This window comes from Seriola lalandi, unplaced genomic scaffold (assembly GCF_002814215.2).
Source record: "Seriola lalandi dorsalis isolate HSWRI2012SDOR001 ecotype SW California unplaced genomic scaffold, Sedor1 jcf7180002054889, whole genome shotgun sequence".
Taxonomy (NCBI): domain Eukaryota; kingdom Metazoa; phylum Chordata; class Actinopteri; order Carangiformes; family Carangidae; genus Seriola; species Seriola lalandi.
Window position 1 is genome coordinate 976,190 of NW_019525441.1, and position 16,608 is coordinate 992,797.

A 16,608-nucleotide genomic window follows, 5' to 3' on the forward strand; every position below is an offset into this window, starting at 1 on the left:
GCATGTGACGCAGACGCACCGTGTTTTGACACATTCCTCCCATATCTATCATTTAATGGACTATTCTTTTTTTATTCTTAGCCTATCCTATAATGCTAAATGGTTCATGACATTTTGATGGAGATACTGGAATTGTTTTGAATTTAAACCTCATAGAAAGAACATGGCATCTTATAAAGTAACTTTAGAGAGAAATACGTACTGCTACCTGCCGCAAGAAGCTGATGGAGAATGGAGTTATCAGATATAGATTTGTGTACATTTGTTTTTATTGACATGAGGCAATCTTACATACATGTCATTTTGCATATTCCCCAAACTGACATAAGTTTTACACTTTCTCATCATCCACTGTATGAAAAATGCTCATTTAATTTAATTAAAAAAACATATAATATACTTACTATAGTGACACAATTATATTTACATTTTTTTAATCGTTGAATTAAACAAACCACCATGAAGGCTAATACTTGAGATTATACAACATCCTTTATAACTTGAAGTATCTCAAAGCCGTGTTAACTGAGAAACAGCTGATGTTAAATAGCCTGTACAGCTTTCATCACATTCACATTCACAGTGATTTTGTTGAGAGGTAAAGAAAAATTTACAAGTAGGGGGGAAGATTTACATTCACAATGGTATATGTACACAGATTCAGTGCTAATCTATAGAATAAAATTTGTGGTTAGAGGTTTTACTACAAAAGGATGTATTCTATCTAAATTTATCAAAAGTGCCTCCTCATCCTCCTCCTTTATTTGCCAAATCTTTTTTTGGCACAATGTAAGATGGTGGAAAACGTCATCGTAAAACACTGTACAAGACTCCCATCTGCTCAATTGTCAAATTTCAATGTCAACCACAGTAAATCCTGGCAGACAGGGGAAATGGCAATCAGATTATTTCGACCTGAACAATCCTGGCTAGACCGGAGCTTCGCCCACGCTCCCTGTGTGTGTAAATTCTTCATGCCCCGATGGCTTTTCATCCTCCTGGGCAGTTGTCATCCTCCGCCAACGCTGGTCAAGTGAGGAGAGTTACATCAGTGTCAGATTCGTCTTACGTGCTTAACATTAGTTATTCTTGAAGGCAAGTCTGGAAGTGGACAGTACAAATATCCTTGGTAGATACTTTTTTTTTAACCTGGAATGACTGCACATTAAAAACGGGGAGGTTAGTACCTGTTTGATGCTGCCCTTGGTGGTGCAGAACATGAAGATGACGTAGCCTGGGATCAGTATCATAGAGGACAAAGCCATGAGCCAGCCAATCACTTGGCCCCACATTGGGTAGACATACTTCCCCAAGGTCAGAGGGGTCATCTCGATGGCACTGAAGGTAAACACCCCCTATAATATAAAAACATATCATTAGTAGTCCATTTAAAGTCTGGCAATCAAGGATTTGGTGTTTTAAACTTTTTTATTGAAAGATATCTGGGTTAAAAGTGAGCTAAATTGAAGTAAGAAATTTTTTTTTTGATGTTTAGGGTGTGTAAAACAATTTTTGAACGGTGAATTATTTCAAACATTGACATCTTCGTGTTCACATCATGATGTAGCATGTCAGCACGCTAACATTTGCTAATTAGCACTAAATACACAGTACAGCTGAGGCTGAAGGTCATTAGTATTTCAGGTAAAAATTAAAAGAAAATTTTTGAATTATACTAAATGTTATGGCAGTCCATTCAATAGCTCCCAGGATGTTTAAAAATGTGTCTACAAAATTTTGCATCCAGTGGTTGTTGTAATATTTCGATCGGATTGAAGCAGTTGACAGAGCAACTGACGAACTAAAAACATTCACTTTTCAATCAAACTTTTAAACTAGGTGTCTGGATGTAATCACTGCTCGATGGGAATTAACTGCACTTCGTCATTTTGGCAGAATACCCTTAATTTTCCATTTATAAAGCTCACTTTAACATTACACTTCCTCTATCACTACAGTAGTGGGGATATAGACGTTTCCATGATTTCCCGGAGGGCCTGACAGTCCATGAGATGAGGTACAAATCACCATGTGGCAGAGGAAGTCAATTCAGCAATGTCATCAATCCTCTACCTATTGGCACCTGCTGAAGCCTGATGGGTTCATAGATCTCCATGAGGGAGAGGGAAACACATATGAGAGAGCTTGACCTAGAAAAACACCTATCGTGCAGGTCAAATCGATTATCATTCCCCGCCTACCAGGCAGATCATCGGCGTGAAAAACATCCAGCAGAGCTTCCACCAGCCACATGGCCGATAGCCGATCATGTCCTCGATGTTCTTATAAAACCTTTCAGCTCCTGTGGCACAAAGAGAGGAGGACAAAGAGAGAGAGATAAGAACTGCGAGAAGAAAGCCGTACGGGGTGAATGAGAGGGAAAGGCGATTGGACGGAGAGTGTTATCACAGAAAGCGGAGCAGATAGATGTAATTTCCTGTTGGACAGCTATACAGGAAAATCTACATGCATGATTCATTTGGTGACTTGGCACAATACAGAGCAGCCCCTTTTTTTTATCCCGGAAAAAAATTGATTTCCTACCATAAAACCAGGCTATGGAGACGGTTTCGAAGAAGACCAGGAAGAGAAGACACATCCCACTGGCGGAGTAGTAATCAAAGAGCTTGAACACGTACAGACCTCCCTGGGAGACACACACACACACAAACACACACACACACCTGCTTGAATGATACTGAATATTAATATTCCTCCCTTTATTGAATAAAATATGCATGATGATTATACACCGCAGGTTGTTGTGAGATTGTTTTGTCATTATGTATAATGCAGGACTGAATTCCTTTCCTTAGTGTCAGAAAAATGTTCATGTGTGTGCTGTATGTGTGTGTTGGGTTTTAAGACAACCTTCTTCAGTCCAGTCTGAATTAGCTGCAGTGATTTAAAACTCATAAAAATCAAACACACAGCGCACATAGTGTAAACAGCTGAGATCATCTAAATACTGTGTTATGATAATCAACTGGGTCTACGGGCATTTTATCTATAGGAGCACCTGTGTGATGTTGGAGAAGCCGATGATGAAGGAGATGAAGCAAACGATGAGGATGAAGACCTTTTTCCTCTTCCTCAGCACCAGGGGGTATTCATCCATCAGAGCTGTGATGAAGCCTTCTACTGTGCAGAACTAATACATGACATTATGAAGAGCCACGGCTCAGAATGTAACTGCAGGCTGTTTTTAAAAGAGGACTTCACAGTTTTAGGTCTAACTCTCACACCCACATACAAGAGTTAGTTTTTAATATCCATTCCTAGGAAAGAAGCAGTCGACATTACTGTAATCTTGGCACACAACATTATAAACAGGAATCATTCTTAATGGACAATGTACCTCAGTTATACATCACAGTTTGTTGCGTCAGAGTAATTAATGTCTACATCATCTATTAGGAAGAAATGTAATAAATTACACCATCTGCTCAGCAACAGATAATGTGTGTGCTGTTCATACCTGGCTGTCCAGGCCCAGCATCATGAGCATGGAGAAGAAGAGGATGGCCCATAGAGAGGACATGGGCAGCTGGGTGACAGCCTGAGGGTAAGCCAAAAAAGCCAGACCTGGCCCTAACGATCACAAACAAGACACACGTTTTAATTAATTATATTTTAGCCTCCTGAATTTTTACAAGCATTAACATATTTATATATCTAGAATACACACAAACAGACACAGACACAAACAAACCTCCAACATTTGAAAGCATTTCCACCGCTGCCAGATAAGTTCACTTAAATGTGCAGTGAAGGACTGAGAGCAGGTCAATTTGTCTGAGAGGACTTGTTGCACGTAAAGGTCAAATACGCAATCTGTCTAAAAGCTTAAGAACTTTTCTCTGTTGTTTATGAAAAAGGACACTTGTGTGTCCCCGGGAGAAGATGATAAATAAACTCCTTTGTCCATCAAAGTAAAATCCAAATTATGCCAATCAGTTTGAAGATTTGCATCTTATTTCAGTACGTTCTGAGATAATATATTAAAGGTACACAGACAATTTTCACTGTCCTGCTTAACAAATGGGAACATACCTGATGCTGCTAATTCCTGCACAGGTTTCTTAGTGATGTAGGACATGAAGCCTACGATGGAAAAGATGACGAAACCAGCAAACATGCTCGTGCAGGAGTTGATGCAGCACACTATGATGGAGTCCCTGAAGAGAGAGGAACAACATGAACAGTTATGAATGAAAGGAGGGAAAAAAAGAAAAGAAAAAGATAGATAATGCTTGTGATTTTGTGTCCCTAACTTGTAGACGTCGTTGTTGTAAGAGTTGTAGCTTCCCAGTGCGATGAGCGAGCCCAGGCCCAGGCCGTAGGAAAAGAAGATTTGGGTTGCTGCATCCAGCCACACCTGTGAGACAGCAGATACATGGGAGCCCGTGTTTGCGTCTGTTCGTCTGTGACCTGAACATGTTGATGTTGATGTTGTGAATGCATGTGTCCAAACTGTCTACCTCAGATCGGATGAGTTTTTTGAAGTCTGGAGTGATGTAGAAGCGGATCCCATCAATGGCTCCGGGCAGAGTGACCCCTCGAAAGAACAGGATGAACAGCATGAAGTAAGGATAAGTGGCGGAGAAATACACCACCTGAGAGAAAGAGAGAGAGAGCAACCTCTTTTTTTATGTATTCAAATGAGCTTCTATTGAAGTTCTATCGAAGCCAAAAACCCATGTTTGAACTGCACGCAATTCCAAATTTTTTGCACTGCGTCTGTGTTGGAATTTCATTTTAAAGCTAATCACAACTGCAAACAACTCAAAGCAAGCAAGCGATAAAGAGATGCAGAACACCTTGTTGTCTCTGTACACAGGAAACGAAAAAGTCCTCAGCTGCTGTTCCATGGCTTCTCTTTGCCTGAAGATCTTACCGGAGCCTTTACAATATGGACAGCAGTTCTGTAGCATAATGTTTATGCTTAATTGGTAATGTCCGTCAAGGCTGGGCCCCAGGGGGAATTCATATTTCTCACCACTCTCAGATACTACACATTAAAATCCAATTATCCCCAACAGTGAATGTGTGAATGTGTTTTCTGCTCATATAAATCGCTTGGACTTGTGGTAATCTAAAAATCTTAGGCAGCAGACAGAATAATTCTTTATTCTTTTTCTTTCCTATCAACTCGTTTTGCAGTTTGGAATTCAAATAAAACCTTTTAAACTTTTTACACATCTCTACCTTAGTGAAATGTTGAGAGCGAAATGGGATGTGGACAGCTAAATGACAGCAGATATAAACAAAGTCAACATCTGAGAAATAAATAAATACTAAAAACATGTTTCTATCAAATTGAACAAAAAAAAAATAGAATGCAATTTTACTTTAGATTATCGTTGGAGTCAGTTGATATGTCATCTATTACACTTGTTGGTACAACTTTGTTATAGGTAAATACCAATTAAAATTGCCAATGAATGAGTAAAATTAATAAATTATATATTCTAATACATTACATTATAATATCAAATTATGCAACGTGGGTGAAGGACTTAAATGTTATCACCACTTGATTGAAAGCTCTCCCCAGAGCCTGATAAACCATCATTCTTGGACAGGTGAATGGGCTGAGAACAGTGCAAACACATCCAGCTGTGACTCATCAATTCACTTTCTATCTATTCTTAATCATTTATCCGGAGTCGTGTCACAGTGGCGGCAGGTTAAACAAGGTAGTCCAGCCCGTCTAGCCCTCCGGCATACATCTCACTTGACAGCTCTGCTCCTCTCTTCGCTCAAGTGCCTAAGACATACGGCCTCAGTCTGATGACATGACCACAAAGTCAATCATCATGTCAGGCCTAGAGTGTTCTGGTACCAAGTACACCTTGTTTGTTATGGCCAATCCATGACGAGGGCAGAAGTCCAATAATGAAAAAACACTACATGGGTTCCGATCAAGCAAACCCATTTTTCTAACCCTGCAGGTGGTGGACCCACAAGATGGCAGCCCCATGTTATTTCTTTGGGCTGTGCCTGACATGGTCTCATGGGTCGACGCCCTGCCACCAGTTGCTCGACTGCGAGACTTGTGTCCCAAGTCTGGATCCAAGAGGGGGGCCCCGCTTTCCTTGGTCCGGGTGAGATGACACAGATGTATGAATACTCTTCACTTTCTGATCGATAAATATATGGCCCATCAAAAAAATGAAAAGGAGAAGGGGTTTAAATGATTTAGTTAGTGATTGAAAATGCACTCTCATCAGGCCTGCGATTTTATTTTCTTGCCTAAGGAGAGACTTCTTGACAAAACAGACCCAGTAGAAGCTCATTATTCATGTCAACCTTTGGGAGGCCCAATGGTCTGATGAGTTGATGGATAAAGGAACTGACAGATAAACCTGTGCTTACTACTTCTAATGGAAAAACAAGGTGCGGTTAAGCTAAATCTAAATTCTAGTGTGGCACCAGTCTCACAGTGACAAACGCTTAAATGCTGATGTTTAGCAGGTAGAATGTTTATCATGTTTGTCATGTTCACCATGACATTGAAGAATGTCATTGTTTCCCATTTGTCTCTTTAATTAGCTCCACCCATTGACAACTAAACAGGCAACAACATCAGTTCTCTCCTGAGCAGCTTTGTGTCTAGTAATGTTTGTGTGATTAAAACTTTAATATCCAAGAAGATGAGAAAGGGGCTTAGATAAAGCAGACCGTGTAATGTAGCAGAGCCAGTCTGAGGCCAGAGAGAGTAGAGAAAAAAGAAATAGAAGAAAACTGGAGCACAGAGTCTGACCTTCCCCGTCCACTCGACTCCTTTCCAGATTGAGAAGTAGACAAGGACCCACGCCAGCGCCAGAGTGCCCACTAAGGGCCAGCGTAGCTCTCCTGGCTCCTCTAGACCACCAGACAGCTGGTGCATGTTACGCCTGCAGGAATACACACACACACACACACACACACACACACACACACACACACACACACACACACACACACACACACAGTGAAATCAGACGCAGATAAGCACAGATAGCTTCCACAAATAGCTTTGATATTTACTTACACATTGTTATACAGAACATATCTTGCTGACTTACTCCCAGAACTCAGTGACAGCGCTGGTCAAATTGGTGGTGTCTGTCAGACTGTAGTTTGAAAAACATTTCTCCGTGTTCCAGGGGTTATCACAGCTTTGCCAAGGCAGCTCCTGCACACACAGATATACGCATTAACAAAACAGGCTGCAGTAGAAAAAAATATGATGAAATCTCTCTCAGTCTTGCATTCTGTGTTTTAGCAAAAAAAAACAAACAATGTGGGATTTATCAGCTGTATCATTTTCCTAAAAAAGACGAAACCAACAAGATTAACACAAGAAAAAAACAACAACATTTGTGATTTTCTTCACACTCAATGAAACAACTTCATGTGTCTCCTTGACTCTCCACAGTCGACTGTTTTGTGTGACTCAACAGCTTCAAAGACCACAAAGACTCTTCAGAACAAAGGACACAGAGACAGAGAGACAACCCATCCAACAGTGAAAATGACATTTAATGAACCCACCATGTTTTTGGCCTTCAGATAAAAACATCGCACAACAATGAACACTAGACTTTTTTCAGAGTCTTTTTGATGCCTGCTTCTCAATCCTCCCATTTCCCCACCACAAGAGCCTCTTGCACAATGCCTGCAAAGTCTTTGAATTTCTGTCACCAGGCTTCTTTGAGCCGACTGGTCACGCAGAGCACTACAAAAGCAGAGGGGGAAAAGCTGAGACGGATAAAGAAAAGGATTGTAGATTGGGATTGGATTTGTTTCCTCTGTTATTGGTCCATAATCACAACCCCCATAATGAATTTTGTTACTCAAAACGTGAATTTCTTTCTAACAGCAGTTGTAACTCACTCAAAGTGGGAAGTGGTGGCATTTAAATATACAAACTTTACCATAGAGTTTTTTTAAATGTTTTTATTTGTTTCATGTTGCGCTCGGTAATATGTAGCAGCATCGTAATCACAATTTTAGGAATACTGTGATGAGCTGAAGTTACCCTAACACCAACAACCATCCCAGTCACTGGGAAACAGTTGGATTTTCTGCAAGGTGTGTTTTATGAAAGGAAACTGCTTATAGGGTCAGCGTTAATAAACTCTAACTGTCTAACTGTCTCAGAACTCTAATTAGTACCAGATTGAATATTTCTTTAGGAAACCTGCTGGGAAAGAGGATATAATGAGCCTAAGAAATAAAGTGTTGCTACCATTTTATTTTGGTAAGGCTGTTTCAAAATTTCTCAATGGAGCCAGGAATAAAATTCTAAAGAGACTAACAAAATAATGTATTTATTTATTTTTATTAGTCTGAAATTTTAAAATAATAATTTAAAAAACCTTAAAATTTCCAGTGAAAATACTGAGGTCATGACCTTAGTGTCCTCGGTGTTAGCTATGGCCGTAGTTGGTAGTCAAAAAGGAAAAAGGTAAGCAACGCACACTAACTACAACCTTACCAAAATGTCTGAAGTGCTTCATGCAGATTATGATCATGATTACTGAATATTCAACGTACCGAACCAAAGGAGTTGAATAAGTAGTAGAGCGCCCAGGCAATGATGATAATGTAATAGATGTTGAGCCAGAAAGACAGCACCACTGCAGCCAGACCAACACCTGAAGGAGACATCAACATTTTACAACACAATGCCTTACAGGTCAGCTGACATGCTCAGTGACATGTAATATGTATGTAAGAGGCAGAGTACAAATGCGGGAGCCATGATGTGACACAGAGAAGATTTCACCTAACAGAGAACTAACAGTAGCACGGTGTCACTCAGCATGTTCATTATAATCTTAATCCTCTTCATCATTGTTATCTTGCTATTTGGAATGTTTACTTGGCCTTGGTTTTGAGTATCCGTTGGCACAGAAGCACACTCACTATCACAGTTACTATCACAGTTGCTGTCTGAGCCGCAGGAGATAAAATCTGCTTCACTCGAGCTCTTTGAGCGCAGAGGCAGTGGTATAATTGCTACCATCGAGCACTAGAGCAGGAAAAGATTCTTAGATGAAAAAAGTATTCTTCTTTTTTTTTTTCTCCCTCTTGCTTATGTGTTTCTGCTACTCCTTGCCATTTTTGTTTAAATATTTTTTCAAGACATCAACAAGTGTGATGGCGTGTCTAGTGGAAATATTGAACAAAAAGTCAAGTGGATATAGTGGAGAGATCACTGGGCACAAATATGTAAAAGTCCCTTCCACCACAGGCTGAATGGGATACAGACTGACTAGCTATTTGTGGTCTCTTTGTAGTTGCCTTGTCTGTTTGTTGTCATTTTGGATCTCTTTGTGGTCATTTTGCATGTTTTTTTGGGGGGGGGTTTGCAGTTTTTGTCTGGTTTTGGCCATTTTTCGTTCCATTGTAGTTGTTTCATTGACTTTCCAGCAAGAAAGAAATAATGACGTCATGCAGAGGCTCAGATCCAGGGGCCCCTGATTCCTTGAACTCCTGGGGCTGTGCCATGTAGGTCCATTCGGTATTCCATCCATGCCTTCAGGTACCAAGGTCATATCAAGGTGGATTTTGAAATGAACTGTGTCAGACTGAGAAGAGATTCAGCCACTAAACAAAATGATACTTACTAGTTGTCAAAATGAAGCTTTTTCACGCATAATGCTCAGGAAGGTGATCATATCACTCAACTTGTATATGTAAATCTATATCAGACAATATCCAGTACATCCATATCTTCCCATTTATATCAACATGTTACCTTTCATCATAGGCATGAGTTTCCATACACCCAGCCCTCCCACCGAGGTGAACTGTCCCAGAGACGTCTCCAGGAGGAAGAGAGGTATCCCAGCAAACACTAGCGTCATAAAGTATGGGATCAGGAAGGCTCCTGATACACCACCACACAGCAGATAACAAACAAAAGATGTTAGGACAATGTAGATTGTGCATTGAAAAAGATTTTCAGGTTTTTATGTATTTATTCATTTATTTATTAATTTTTACCATATCTGTTGAGAATCTTAGAGGAACTCATTTTAATGTGTCAGTGTAGTAGTTATATTGATTTAACTTGGACTGACAGCTCATAATATCATTTCACTTTGCACTGAATTTTCCTTTACCATATTAGAAACTTTATGGAACCTAATATTCGATTTGAACAAATTACGTTTCTTTTGCTTAATTTTACACTGAAAAAGAAATGAAATATCAATGTAATATAGTAAGAATGACATTCCTTTCTCCAATTTGTTAAACCATGGCTCCTGCCTGAAGATCTACTTTATTATTAGCATTTAATGAAAAATGCTAGAGGACAGTCTTGTTTCGAATATTATACAGTCGACATGCAGGAGACAAACACTGATTTAAAAACTTCCCATAAATCTTTATATGTTGCTAAATACCTTATTGCTATCATAAAACTTATTCTTAAAGAGAGGTTTCAGTCAAATCACCTATGAAACAAACCCAATCTAGGTGGCAGTGCTTTGGGTCAAAGGAAAATATTTTATCATGGTGATCTCTGCATAAAATGACTCTGCTTTACCACCAAGCACATCATCATTAAAGCAGCTAGCCATAAAACTGATTCCCAATTGTACCGTGTATTGTTACCACTATGGTGTACTGTAAGCAGTACTGAACATTTCATTTTCCTTTATCTAACCTAGTAAAAATGTTGTATATCTGCAAAGTATATCATAACAATGGACTTTAAACTGACTGGACCCATGTATACTATAAGATCTTTTGCTTCTGACAGTCACTTACCTCCTCCATTCTTGCCACACAGATAAGGGAATCTCCAGACATTTCCTAAACCAATGGCGTATCCCACGCATGACAGCAGGAAATCAAACTTGCCCTTCCAGCTTCCCCTGTCAGGTGGCTCCTCTTTTGTCTTCTTTCCGTCTGCAGGTGGCGCCACACCATCCAGTTCCTCAAAGGGAATTGCTTGTTTGACCTCTGTTGGGGAGTTTAAGTCCACCGTACTCTGCCCAGTTTTCCCCATTATGGGAACACTACGGACCAGTGGGGTCAGAAAATCACTTGGTCCTCAAACTTAAAGTCTCTGCTGTCCAGCTGAGTCTCTCACCCTGGGTTTGGATCTTGGCCGGACAAATGAATGTGCAGAAAAGCTGTTGAGGAAGATAGAATACAGGTGTTACAACAATTATCTATGGGTCATATTTCAAGCTTTTTTGTTGCATTTGACAGTATTTTGTAGCAAACTACCATTGAAATTACAATTTATTGTTGTTGAGACATTTTTATGGTCTTTTACAGCCTTTTTATTGACTTGGGGCAAGTGAGTCCCAAGAGTAAACTTAACATCTGCCTCATAAACCTGTGAGAAAATATAACAATCAAGAGTTCCTGCACAGGCAAATAGGAGCTAGTAAGGTGCACACAATTTTCTGGTTTAAAAGGTGATGGCATGATACAATGAGGATCCAAGTGGACCTCTTGATTAGTAAGACCTTCAGTGAAAGAACTCTCCCAGAGGCCAAAGTAATGTCTTCAAATGTGTTCTTTTATTTAACTAAACCACCAACATCCAAAGATATTCAGTTTACGCTGAGTTTCTCAGTTTACAAAACGGCAAACCATTGGCCACCTGCCTGCGCCTGATGTGAGCAGGCAGGTGGCACAATCCAGGTCATCCTTTAGACCATGGCACCCTAATCACTACTGACACACCTCCTACTGCACCTTCCTCTCCAGTCCACCACATGCAAGTTTACGGTGAGTCACAAAAACACCACAAGAAAAAGGAAAAAGAAAGGAACAACCCCACTAAAGTTTCACCACATGCTTCACCACAACTCCAGGTCACGCACCTGCCTGTCCTCCTAACACATTGTTGCTATCTATGAAGAATATAATCAGCTTCAGAGCAAGAGTTGGCCTCCAGTTTTACTGTAAGAAAAATCATATTTGCAATAATAATTATTTAACTTTTAAGTCTCTGTGGAATTAATCCCATTTCCCACGCCTGGATGGCATCACGTGGTCAGGAAGTCCGGGCATTGGGAGGAAGTTGCTCATTGATTGACCCAGAAACTGTCCAAATCGCTTCATGCCATTGCTTGAGGTTATGTACCGACTTTTCCCAGATACGTTTCCTGAAAGAACAACTCAACTCAGATGTGACGTTTTCAAGGAAATTTCCCTGCTTATTTTCTCACACACAGCAGCTTTGAAGCAGCTGGCTCACGCTGAGCTTTCTCACTGTGTTATTCTCTTGCATTCTTAATTGTCAACCATGTTACACTGATTTAAAAACCTTGCTGCACTTATTTTTTTGTGCCTTTTCTGTCTGATCTATTGTTCCCACTGTGTTTTTCAAAATATTCAAATGTATATTAATGTTTAATTGCAATTTCTCATGATGAAAAGCCTGTCTGCCATTTAATAGATGCATCATTTATGCCTTACTAGCTGTTGATGCTGTTGATAAAAAGACGTATTGTGAAAGTCTGCTGTGTATATATGCAATAGACACACAATCCACATTCAAAATACGAAAAGGAAGTGCAGTGTAATAACAAAAGTTACGAGTCAGACTGACCATTTTAAAACAGTGACTGTGATCTTTAGTATAATCAATATTGATCAAACAAATTCTCTCCTGTTGTGAAATGACTTCAATTCCATGCTGTGTAAAATGTAATCATCTTCGATTGTGCATAATACCGTGAAATGATCAAAAATACTGTCAGATTGTTGACTAGGTGAGTACGTGTATCTGTCTCAAAAGCAAACCAATAACATGAAACACATCAGAGATTCTCTTTGAGCATGACATCCATTTAGATTCAAAGTAAATCTCTTTTCTAAACTTTTTGGAAAAGTTTTGTCTCTCTCAACAACTACTAACAAAGACTTCAGTCAGGTAATGAAATATTACTTTTAATGCTCTGTTTAAAGCAAAGGAAAGAGGAGGGAGAAGAAGGTGCATCCTACCCGACAAACTTCCAAGTCCTTCGTCAAGTCATCAGCTTCAGTTCACCACACCGGCATCACAAAAGCCCTGGAATTAGAATTTAGCCAAAGGAAAAAAATATCTTCTTGTGTCAACCGTGAAAAGCTTAACGCCAACTCTCCAGGCCCAGAGGAAGCCACAGTGTTCCAGCTGCCCTAAAAGCTGTTTTTGATTTTGCAGCTCTTTCCTGTACACTGTTTTTGGAGGACCTGTGGCTGTTCACGCAGCTGCTATCGAATGGTTGATAATAAAGTTCGACCTGTGTGTCTGCTTTGATTACTGCTCAGTTCTGACTGCTGAGGCCCCGAGGCCATGAGGGGTACAGTATGTCAATCGCCCAGTTCTGGTGGGGAACTCTAGTGACAGCAGCAGTGTGTGTGTGTGTGTGTGTGTGTGTGTGTGTGTGTGTGTGTGTGTGTGTTTGTGCATTATGCATAAATGTTTGTTGTGATGGCTGAGGTCAGCTCTTGCCAACACTGTTGCCATGGTATTTCCCAACAGAGAAGGGCCCGATCAGTGAAAGGGCTCATGGAGTTTTGGAAAATGAAACGAGCAATGACTGCTGGCAAAGACTCTGGAAATGTTTGACCACAAGTGCGATCATGCCAGTATCACACTCTGACAAAATCAACATATAAAGAGATCTAATATTCATCCTCAGTGTCCTTACTAAAATCAGTGATCTGATCTATATTTCCTTCTAAAGTGTAAGTACATTATTTTCATTTCTCCGTCAAACTTTAAAGATTATCAGTGAAATTGTGATATGCAGTAGGCACGTGGGTGTGTACACACACACACACACACACACACACACACACACACACACACACACACCATATGCCTGCTGCTGTGTTCCACTCTACTGTATCAGCTCTGTCTTAAGCAGACAACTGCCTGGCATTTCCAGTTGGTGGCTCTTTGCCTTTAAATTTCCCTTTATTTCCTTAAATTTTTTCTGATGGAGACCCTGGGCAAGAATAGTCTGACACATTACCCCTGTAAAACCACAACGTATTGTTACACTTTGGTTTTAAATGGATTAAGCAAACGAGGTACTACAAGTTAATCAGTGAGCTTCCCGTTTGTAGTCTTTGTGCTAAGCTATATGACCATTGTGGTAGACAGGGCATGCGCAAACCGGTGTAAACAGGAAGCAGATTGTTAACTCTTACTACTGCAGTTGATTAGTTGCAGAAAATACTAAACGAGGAACACTAAAGGCGGCAAAATGCAGAATTTAACTGCACAGCATCTGCTAGGAAAGACATCAAGGTCAGTGACGCTTGTAAATCATTATCCATGTTGCTTTCATCGCTGGTAGTTGAAGCTGATAGGACCGTGGGTGTCTGCGTCATCGTTTCCAAAAGTCTCAATTTCTGTACATCCAGGCTACAACGTAACCCGGGAGATTTTTCAAAGTAAAACGGGGACGGCAGCGTTTCTAAAAGTTTTTAGGCGCTCGAAAACTTGAGAGTCGTTTGGACGGCAGGCATAAACGTAGCACAGGTGGTGCGTTTTAAAACTAAAACGTAGTCGTGTGGACGTAGCTTAAAACAACCAGCTGCTGGTGGTAGCTTCATATTTACTGTACAGACAGAGAGTGGTAATAATGTTCTCATGTAACAACAAAATGTCAAGTTGGTGCATAAAGTACATTCACTCAAATTAAAATTAAGATCATATTTGAAATATTTAAATTCTTCCTAAGATGTTTTGCTCTTTAAATTTATTTCCCTGAGATTAAAATCAAAGAATTAGCTTAAAATACATTATTAAACGACCACTTGCAGGAAACATGTCTCCTATGTGATAAAAACATTATAGTTTTGGTCTGTGACTTGATGAAAGGTGGCTCAAGTAAAAAGTCAACAAATGATTCAGTTAATAGTTACAGCACAAAGCAACGTCTATTGCTCAGTTTGCCAACATTAGCTGTCATTAGCCACCGTAAGCAACTGGTAGTTTGGTAATGGGCTAATCCACACACCATGCAACCATGTTCTTAATATAAAAACATGTGCACTTGTGTCCTGACATACAAAATGTTACACCCATAGTGCATACAGTGGAGCTATCAGTGTTGTCTTTTTAATTACCCTAGTGACAGTAAAACAATGGCTTCATTAATATTAATGGAATTAGATATGAGACAGGAAGCCCTTGTGTTTCTCGTGGCAGGTAACCTCCTAACATTAATATCTGCTCCAGATATTCTATCACCAGCCAATTAGAAAGACTAATGAACATTCCCACAAATCATATTAGAAGCTTAATTACACCCATAGCAAATCATCCATATCAAGAGCAGATTCAGTGTAATCTCTACTGAGGTTTATTTTCCATGTGGACCCAAAAGTTGATAGCTGGCCGGATTGGAGTTGTCAAAGCTGGTTTTCATCAATCTGTTTAGAGCGTCCCCCCCAATCAGTGCAGCCTAATTATGATTCCAGAGCATCCACAGCCAAGAATAATAGGAAGCTATAATGTAAATGACAGAGGTAGAATGTCATAGAGGCAAAAGTTAAGTTTGCCAAAGTTATGAAGCTCATGTCAAAATTTGGTTGGTCGGCCTTGCCTTTCTTTCTCTCTTGAACAAATTGAAATCATCATATATAATGCGGAGAGTAAAACAAGAAAAATAAAGAATATTTATAATGAACAAAGTTAGAGGAAAACACTTGATAAAAAAATTTAAGATGATAATATTCCATGCTCTGTCCAAAAGTCCTTTTTAGGAGCTTTAAAGGAGCTTTAAATTCTTGAAGTAATTGTTGTTTTCTTGCCAGAACATGGTGATAAATTAAGATCGTCTTTGTAGCAGATCTCAAGTCTCCTGCAGGTTTCTTAATACAAAGTATTTAGGGCTCTGAGACTAAACATACAACAGAAACAAACCCATAACGTTTCATCACCGTGACATATAGCTCATTTAGCTGTTTATCCAACATATTTGGACATTTACTGTATATAAATCCCTTTGTGAGGTACACCATGTAACTCCACTGTGATATCTTGTTTGCTTTACTTTGTAACAGCAGCTTAACTTGATATGGATACTTCTGAGATTTGCTGAGTCTGCATGCCCAGAGATTAACTTTAGCAGCATAGTCATTTGTATGCATGAGCTCTGGTCCTGTCACTGCGTAATGAGTGCCTGTAGCAACAACAAAATAATTTCTCAGAAAGCAGAGTAATGGCTCATATTTAAAGTAAATCATGTGTGCAAATTTATAAATGTTAAATTCTGTAAATTATCAATATGCCTTTTGACTTATGCCTCCAAAATAACCTATACGTTTTCTCTACATTTATTGTGGTTGACGTATAATGTGAGTCAAATATATTCCATTTTAATGTTCATCTTCATGATGCTGTATGTTGATAGTGATAATGTCAAATGGGCAAAGCCTTGTTCTGCAGGCACCCTGTTGCCACTGAAGAAAACTGTATTTGATGCATTACATTAGTTCAGGAGTTTAACTGCATTATGATATGAATAATGACTCAGCAAATGTTGTTTTGGTGCAGAAAAACAAGAAAATCGTGACATTGGTGAAAAAGCTGAGTAATAGCTCAGAGATGACATACAAAATAAACTTTGTGCACTTTTTAGATTAAAG

General features: G+C 39.5%; 1 protein-coding gene across 1 annotated transcript; it reads right to left on the minus strand.

Moving 5' to 3' along the window:
- Positions 1–251: 251 nt before the first annotated feature.
- Positions 252–13,204, minus strand: slc6a1l (solute carrier family 6 member 1, like). The gene is made up of 15 exons (XM_023429182.2): positions 12,967–13,204; positions 10,771–11,138; positions 9,752–9,883; positions 8,545–8,645; positions 7,071–7,180; positions 6,767–6,899; positions 4,482–4,616; positions 4,275–4,378; positions 4,054–4,178; positions 3,479–3,591; positions 3,020–3,151; positions 2,545–2,647; positions 2,202–2,302; positions 1,188–1,355; positions 252–1,025 (listed from the first exon to the last, which is right to left on the minus strand). The coding sequence occupies exons 2-15, from the start codon at positions 11,009–11,011 to the stop codon at positions 930–932; spliced, it is 1,794 nt and encodes a 597-aa protein (XP_023284950.1). The 5' UTR covers positions 11,012–11,138; positions 12,967–13,204; the 3' UTR covers positions 252–929.
- Positions 13,205–16,608: the final 3,404 nt, after the last annotated feature.

Coding starts and splice junctions, on each gene's coding strand:
- slc6a1l (XM_023429182.2), bottom strand. CDS start 11,011: ATGGGGAAAACTGGGCAGAGTACGGTGGACTTAAACTCCCCAACAGAG. Junction 4,179..4,274: donor TACAACAACGACGTCTACAA/GTTAGGGACACA, acceptor CTCTCTCTTCAG/GGACTCCATCATAGTGTGCT. Junction 1,356..2,201: donor TCACGCCGATGATCTGCCTG/GTAGGCGGGGAA, acceptor TTTATATTATAG/GGGGTGTTTACCTTCAGTGC.